The sequence below is a fragment of the Dendronephthya gigantea genome, unplaced genomic scaffold (assembly GCF_004324835.1).
Source record: "Dendronephthya gigantea isolate DGI-Jeju-01 unplaced genomic scaffold, DenGig_1.0 000188F, whole genome shotgun sequence".
Classification (NCBI taxonomy): Eukaryota; Metazoa; Cnidaria; class Anthozoa; order Malacalcyonacea; family Nephtheidae; genus Dendronephthya; species Dendronephthya gigantea.
The window spans coordinates 35,793-44,399 of NW_021163198.1; the positions used below are offsets into that span (position 1 = coordinate 35,793).

At 42.6% G+C, this 8,607-nt stretch overlaps 2 protein-coding genes across 2 annotated transcripts; both read right to left on the reverse strand.

Annotated features, from left to right (window-relative positions):
- Nucleotides 1-1,947: 1,947 nt before the first annotated feature.
- Nucleotides 1,948-3,873, reverse strand: LOC114538586. The gene has a single exon (XM_028559719.1). It carries the CDS (start codon nt 3,871-3,873, stop codon nt 1,948-1,950), a length of 1,926 nt encoding a protein of 641 aa, XP_028415520.1.
- A 208-nt stretch (nt 3,874-4,081) lies between these two features.
- LOC114538571 lies at nt 4,082-7,093 on the reverse strand. The gene has a single exon (XM_028559706.1). It carries the CDS (start codon nt 7,091-7,093, stop codon nt 4,082-4,084), a length of 3,012 nt encoding a protein of 1,003 aa, XP_028415507.1.
- Between the last annotated feature and the right edge of the window lie 1,514 nt (nt 7,094-8,607).

Sequence of the window (8,607 nt, forward strand, 5' to 3'; positions counted from 1 at the left end):
GAACGAAAAGGTGAAACACCGGTTCATCGACCAAAAGGTTGGAAGAAGAAAGAAAGAGAGCAAGAGAAGCTTAGAAAGGAAGTCAGTTGGTATAAGAAGGATGGTAGTGAGTCTGTTATTTTTGTCCCGGCAACACCAGGATCACGGTTGAAGAAAGCATACGAATGAGAGATACGGAGTCAAGGTTTTAAGGTTAGAGTGATCGAGAAGGTTGGTAAAAGTTTGAAGACGATGTTGCAAAGATCGAACCCATTGAAAGACCGTCATTGCAAGAAAATGGATTGTTTAGTGTGCACAACAGGGGGAAATGGGCCTTGTGATCGGCAGGGGGTGACATGTGAGATACTTTGTAATGAGTGTGGAAATATGTATATCGGGGAGTCATCACGGAGTGCATACCTGAGAGGGAATGAACACAGGAAGTCACTCAGTAGCAAGGATGAACACTCAATACTTTGGAAACATTGTAAGGAGAAACATGGGGGTAGATGTCAGAGTTTTCACATGAACGTTACAGGTATATTTTCTAAGGATGCTATGTTAAGGCAAATTAGCGAAAGTGTGAGAATAGATAAAGCGTTACCACAATCACTGATCAATTCGAAAACTGAATGGAACTCTTTTCATGTACCCAACCCGACGTTTTGAACTGTGGGATGCTTTTATGGTTTGTACATGAAGTAATAGGAGGGAAAACGTTTCAGTCAGAAGACATGAAGTATTGACTTATTATTATTTACCATGGCGTCGAACTGAAGAGGCTGAGAATCAGCAAAATATATATTTTATTTGCCATGGTTTTAAGTTTTGGTTTTTTGAATTTATTTTAACAGTTTTAATAATTAGGGTCTAGGTTTTATTAAATGTGTTGAAAGAGAAACTTATGGACGATATGTCAAATTCAAACTGCCTGAAAATATAAAGCCATGGAAATTAGTGAAAAGACCAGACTAGGGACCCAAGGATAGTGCAAAGTTTTCATGCCCTGTAATACCTAAGCAATGAGATGTTTGTTCCAACATAAACATTTTGACTTATGCCAGTAAAAATATAATGAACTGGGTTAAACATTAATCAAAACGAAATTACTCAAACTACTCAAGTTATGTTAGCCGCGGATACTGTCACTATTAAATTATAATTTTAGTTGCTTGTGTAAACCAGCGTGATTTTCTCAGTTCTCAGTCTCTTTTCTTCGTCAAACAACTATGACTACATTCACTACATTTACATGATGGCAACAATTTATCCGCCTCTTCATAAGAATAGCCAAAATTAGTTGCATTGTAAATAATGTAAACAAACCGTGGTGCATATTATGTCTATGAAGTTAATACTTCGATGCGTAAATCGATACAAAACAATATACTTATAATAAATACTGTATACTGCCAAAATGATTTGATTACTGCACAAAATGTCCGTTTTGTATAGTATCATTTATGTACTGTATGCAGAATATCAGGTATCGACTTGCTATCAACATAATATACATTGGTGTAACTGTGTAAGAGTCTATCAATACATAAACAACACAGCATCGTTTCTTCCTAACCTCTTAACTCTATTTATGGAATAAACCTTCCAAATTATATTTGTGTTGAATTGTGAATGCTTGTAATGTAGAAAACGTTTGGAATCGACTGGTTTTTTTTAGTTCTAAACAAATTTTAATCACAAAAATCTCACAGAAATCCACAGATATAAATCGCTTCGGTCACAATATTTCACACATGTGTCACGAGTCATGCTCTATCACGTGACTTCCGGATCTGTTATACAAATGTAAAATGAAGTATCCGACACACTCCCCTCATAAATTATGAAATGGGTTTATGTCCTATTAAGGATACTTCCCTATTTGAAATCGTTAACATAAACAACTACTGTTCTAACATGTGAGTCCATGCTCGATATGAGTACCCCTATTGTATCTAAAGTTCGAGCTTAAAGTTCTTCCTCTTCTTCATCTTGCATCGCCTGTCGTATTCTCTCTCGAGCTACGATTGCCCCTCGCCTCTTTGGTCTGAATTCTCTCGAGTTTGCGTTCAAGTCACTGGGTGGAGACGTCTTCGATCTGTCGACGGACAATTCGAGTGGATATAGGTGTTGAATTGGCCGACTCTCGAGAAACCCTTTGCCAGCACGTAATCGAACTGCCCGCACCACGCCGTCTCGACCTGGAAATAGCTCTGTGACAATTCCCAATGGCCACTTTCTCCGATTCTTCTCCTCACTCTTTATAATCACTACATCTCCGACTGATAACTTGGACTGCTTGACTTTATGGATAAGGTTATGTCTCTCTCGTAAACCACGTACGTATTCATTCGACCATCGCTTCCACATCGCGTCCTTGCATTTCCGTAGGTATTTCGCTCTCTTCCTTAGGTCGAACTCTTCGCAATGATGTGGTTGTGCTTCTGGTATGGTATTGGTTTGATGGAATATCAAGGTATTCGGTGTGAGAATGGGAAATTGGAGATCTTCTTCCACATAGCTCAATGGTCTATCGTTCAGACACACTTCTATATCGAGCAACACCTCCTCGAGCTCTTTCCAGGATAGAAGACCGTTTCCAATGGTTTTGTGTAGAGCATTCTTTACGAGGCCAACCATCCGCTCAAACTGTCCGCCCCACCAAGGGGCGCGACTCAGATTGAACTGCCAGACGATCTTGTTATCTGCCAGGTATTGATTGAATTTCTCATCGTTGTTCACCTTCTTTAGCCAATTCGCCGCTCCAACAAATGTGGACCCGTTGTCAGAGTATATTTTTTTTGGTCGCCCTTTCCTCGCAATGAATCTCTTTAGGCTCAACAGAAACTCTTGTGTTTCGAGAGATGCCATCAAATCTAGATACACCGCACGACACAAAGAACAGGTGTATACAGCTATATAGGCTTTCCCTTCGACTTTCGCTCGTTTCTTATAACGGATTGGCCCAGCGTAATCTACACCAATAACTTGGAATGGGTATGTCCCTTGTGTACGATCTTCAGGCAAGTTACCAGGAGGGGGATCCGCCACAGCTCGGGCTCGGAATCTTCGGCATCCATGGCATTCTTTCACCGTTCCTTTTACAAGTCTCCGCAAACGCGGAACCCAATAATTCTTTCTCACGCTCGTCATTGTCAGCTGGACTCCCCCATGAAGAGTTCGCAAATGCTCTCGTTGCACCAACTTCTTTGTGTAAGGATGAGTATCTGGGAGATAAATCGGGTATTCGCCTTGAACACGACCTCGACACTGCAGAATCCCCTGTTCATTTGGTTGAACGTTAAGTCGTAGGCGATCTTCCTCGTTGTCGCTGCTTTGCTGCGCTCGTTTGATCCAAAATTCATGCTGGGCCATTAGCTCATCAGTAGTTAGTGGACCTCGGATGACGTTGTCGGGATTTCGGCAGTTGTAAATGAATCTCGCAATCCATGCAATTACTCGTACTGCCTTAGTCAGTTCGTGATCCTTAAGGATAAGATCTAGCTGGTCTGGGTTGGTTTCTGTAGCTACTGCGAAAATCTCCCTGGTTACTCTTGCTTCTGCTTGGCTCTCTGCAGATGACTGACTAACGATATCTCGTGGCCACACTTCGGGCTTGGCCATCCACTCAGGGCCATTCCACCACAGTTCCTTGTGTTGAACATCACCATCCCTGCTCGCCAGATCCGCCGGGTTTTCCTCCGTAGGAACGTGTCTCCATTTGATCTCTGATTTTGCTTGAATTTTCCTGACGCGATTCTCAACAAACTGCTTGTATTGACCAGCACCTCTTATCCAGTGAAGAACCACCAAGCTGTCCGTCCACCCACAAATATCTGTAACAGGGAAACCCTTCAGGGCATCCTTGACATTGGTAAGGAGGTTTGTCACCATATGCGCTGCCACCAATTCTAATCGGGGGATAGTAAGCCCCTTTTTCGCCAACCTCGCTTTGGCTGCGATGAGTCGTTGTGTAGTCCCTGATTCTTGACTTACAACTGCAAACGCTGTCGCTCCTACGCCGTCACCACTCGCATCGCCAAAACCGTGCAACTGAATGTACTGAATCGGTTCCTTGAATGCTGCCAAGGATCTTGGCACATTAATTCGCAGGGGAAGACCGTCGTTCCCACCTTTTCCAAGCACGTTTCAATTCGGTCGGCAACTGCTTGTCCCAGCCAAGCTTCTGGTCACAAATGGCTCGGAACACCAGTTTTCCTTCTAAGGTAAGGGGGGAAACGAGTCCGAGGGGGTCATATATGCTCGCAAGCTTGCCCAACACGCCACGTCTCGTTTCTTCGACTTTCTCCTCAGGAAATGATATGCTTATCTCGTCACGTTTCTTGTTCCAGCCAAGACCCAACAAACCCGACTCCGCACCGTTAGGCGTTCCCAATTGTTGCTTGGCAAACGTTTCTTCCTCACTGGCCGACAAATCTGGATTGTCCTCAAGTTCAGCTTCATTCGAATGCCATTTATGTAAAGTAAATGTAGCGTCCTCCATAATCTCAACTGCTTGCTGCTTGACTTCCTGGGCCTTTTCCACTGTAGCTCCACCACTCAAGAGGTCATCTACGTAAAGACTCTTGCGCAACTCTGCAACAGCCTCTGGCTTACGAGATTCCCAATTGTCTAGATGCTGTTCAATCACCCCGCCCAATAAGAAGGGTGATGATGTTAACCCAAACATAACTCGTGTAAATCGTAATGTCTCAAGTTCTGAATGTTCTCCCGGTTGCCAGTGGAACCTCAAGGCATCCCGGTCCTCTTCTTTCACCCGCACTTGCAAGAATGCTTTCTTTAGATCTCCATTGACTGCTACCGGATGAGCTCTCGACCTGACCAGAACATTCCACATGTTATTCTGCAACACAGGACCAGGATTCAAACAATCATTGAGTGAGACAGCATCTGGATGGGCTTTTGCGCTGGCATCGTACACTATGCGGAGCTTGGTTGTCTCAGCATTCTCTTTTACAACGGGTTTATGCGGTATGTAGAATTCCACTCCTTTCGCTTGATCATTTGCTGGTTCTACGACCCCTTCCGATTTCTGCTCTTCGATCTTCATGGTATACGCTTCATCCAGCCCAGATTTCTGCAACTTTCGCTTCAGGTTTCGCAATCGACACAAGCTACCCTGTTCATTAGTTGGTAGGGGAGGATGGTTACCCCTCCACGGGAGCCCGGTTTCATACCAACCTGCCTCGCTGCGGGTCAGCTGCTCTCGGAACTCAGCATACACTTCCTTCTGGTCTTGCTGTGGGGAATCAGCTAGTCCCAAAACATCAAGTCGGCACAACTCATCATATTCAACATGGCTGGTTTGGGTCAGAAGCACCCGGGAAGTAACCGATTCTTCGCCTGGTGAGAGAATAAACCACCCAAGTTTGGTATGTTCTGCAACTGGGTCACCTTGCGTCCCGATCCGAGGTCTGGAATCTGTCTTTATCTTTGCGAAAACCCCGGCTCCCAGTATTACATGCACTGGTAGATAGGGTTTAGTGTCATAGTCATCCATTTTCACACCTTTCAAATGAGAATATGACTCAATAAGATCCTTGTACTGTGGGTTCTCTACTTCGAGCAGTGTACCTTTATTAACTTTGATTAGATCAACCTCTAACTCATAATCCCCTGATTTAGATGAGATAGTTGAATTGTGTATCTCCATTCTTGTTGTGGTTGAGGCCATGAGCATTTCCACTTTCTTGTATTTCACTTCTGTTGGTTTCTTTCCCAATGAATCAAGCAACTTTGATGAGGCATAACAACTCGCAGCTCCGGAGTCTACCAAGGCACGACACTCAACACCGTCCACTTTTATCACAACTATAGGGTGAATAACTTTGTCACCATCACATGTGGACATCATACTCTCACCGTCCGGTTTCTTTGTTTCACAAATAGAAGTATGGTGACGCTTGGAACACAATTGACAACCAGTAGTACTCTTACAGTCAGATGCCCTATGCCTTGGCCCCGTACAATTAAAACATAGCCTTTTCTCTGCTAAGATCTTCTTTCTTTCTTGTGGTGATGTAAACCGCTGACATTGAATTCCCTTGTGCGAAGTCTCCCCACAGTAGACACACCCCCTCACTTCACAGTGTTGTGTATTGTAAGCTTTGGTATTACGCTTTCGATACTTGTCCTCTTTCTCTATGGGATTTCTACGTGTCCAGGACCGTAGTGCCTCACAAAGCCTTACAAAATCCCACTCTTGCCACTCTTCATCATGGCTGACAAGATCACTCCGAATGCCCGACAATTTGTCCAGAGTAAGTGGTACATTTCCATTCACACGTTCTAGTTTACCCATTGTCTCTAGGGATTGCACATCATACACCAACCGTTCATAAAACTGGTGGACTTGTACAGGGTCAGTCCCCCTGACAGTTGGTAGATCAATAATATCCTTCACATAAGCTTTTACTATTTCACTCTCCTTGCCATATCGCTCTTCAAGAATAGATTTTGCCCTATTATAGCCTTCGACTGTGAATGGTAACCCGTCAATACTCTTCCGCACCCTCGGTTCAATAAATTCTTTCAAGTAAGAGAATTTAGTAATGGGGGCCATACCTGATTTGTCAATCTCTTCAGTGAATTGGTTCCAAAACCTGTTCCAATCAATGTACTCTCCATTGAATTTAGTAATGCTGAGCTTTGGAAGCTTCGCAGTTAAGGCTTTCTCGGTACTTGGGTTTTCCAGGGGGGCCGCCTTCTTTAATTCCATTTCTTTGAGTTGAAGTTTATGTTCGAAAAGCTCTCGCTCAAACTCAATTTGTTGTTTTTGACCCTTCTCAATTTCTGCTTGTTCAACCTTATCTAAACAATTTGACAAATAAGCAATGTCCTCATCGACAACTGCAATCTTGCCCTCCACGTCCTTGTTCCATGTTGTAATGTCCTCGATTTTCTCCCCCCCGGCGATCATGATTTCTTCAAGTGTTGTTCTCGCCTTTTCAGCCGCATTTCCCAGCGCTTGCAATGTATTCTTCTGTCGCTCGATGCGACTTTTCATTCCACTTGATCCAATTTCTTTCGTTTTATCTCTCGTTATCCGTAGTTGTGTCAGCTTTGTCGCTAGATCTTGCTTCACTGTTTCCATGCTTATTGTTGTTATTGTAGTACTCAAAAAAACCCGTCGATTTCCCCTTGGTTCTTGCTCTTGTTCGAGCAAAAATCACGTTATATCCTGCCGGGGTCGCCAAGTGTAGAAAACGTTTGGAATCGACTGGTTTTAGATAGTTCTAAACAAATTTTAATCACAAAAATCTCACAGAAATCCACAGATATCAATCGCTTCGGTCACAATATTTCACACATGTGTCACGAGTCATGCTCTATCATGTGACTTCCGGATCTGTTATACAAATGTAAAATGAAGTATCCGACAGTAATTCATAACATAAGTTGATAAATTGCGTAGATTCTCAAAGAATTGCTTAATTTTTACGGCCGGAATGTTTTGAAGCAATGCTCGTCGCCCTTGTTTCTATACATCGTGAATTATGTTCAAGTGACAACGGCACATGCACAATTGCCACATATAAGAAAAAATCGGGTGTTCCGGGGGGGGGGTAATTCTGCGCAAATTCCTTTAAAACAAAACCCAAACCGCGGAAAAGCAATGCTTCAAAATTTACAGTAACCGTCAAAATTCCTCAATATTTTGGTGAACTTTGCAAAAGAAGTATAGTGCATAAATAAATAAAGCAAGTTAAACTGATTTAAAACCTTTAAATTACTGATCATATACAAAATGTTACTATAAAACATATATCAACTACCCCCCATAAAGTTTACACTATGACTGACTGACTTACTGACTGACTGGTTTGAATTTTTGCCACTCATCACACAATACTAAAAACATAGGTTTCCAATACACCGAAGTTGTAAACTAATATCTTAACATCAAGAAAAGGGAGCTTGCCATTTGTTGTCAGATGTGAAGGATATATTGGGATGTTGTCGGTTGGGATAATCAAGGAAGAGAGGTATGTGATCCAGAGATTGGAAGAGAAGGAAGCAATCATCTACATAGCATCGATAGAGTACTGGTTTGAATAAGGTTGGATAGTTTGGGAGCTATATTTGCTGATGAAAAGACATGAATATGTTTGCGAAAAGTGGACATAAGGGGGTGCCCATTGCCATGGCATCCACTTGTTGGTATACAGGGCCGTAGCTAGAAGCTTAATTGGGGGGGTGTATATTCATATATTTGTCTTATGCCCCACTGATTTCTTTTGTACGCTATTGTTTCTATGGTATATAAACTTGAATATATGAATATACACACTCCCAATTAAGCGGTCTAGCTACGTCCCTGGGTATAGACGACCATTGAATATGAAATGGCAGTTCTTAACAGATAGGGACAAGAGTTTTTCAAATTCAGCACGATCAAGGCCTTGAAAGAACTGGTACTGGGGAAAAAGGTTGTTACAAATTATAGTAATTGTTTCATCAACAGGGATGTTGGTGAACAAGAGGCCACATCAAAACTAGCCATGACAACATTGTTGGAGTTGATATGTCACCGTTCAAGATTTCTTGGACGAACTAGAACAAATCCTTTATAATAAAGGAGCTAGATATGATAGGAGTTAGAAGCGG

Bases quoted from the DNA above. Each gene is read 5' to 3' on its own strand.
- LOC114538571 (XM_028559706.1), bottom strand. From the start codon at position 7,093: ATGGAAACAGTGAAGCAAGATCTAGCGACAAAGCTGACACAACTACGG.
- LOC114538586 (XM_028559719.1), bottom strand. From the start codon at position 3,873: ATGGTGACAAACCTCCTTACCAATGTCAAGGATGCCCTGAAGGGTTTC.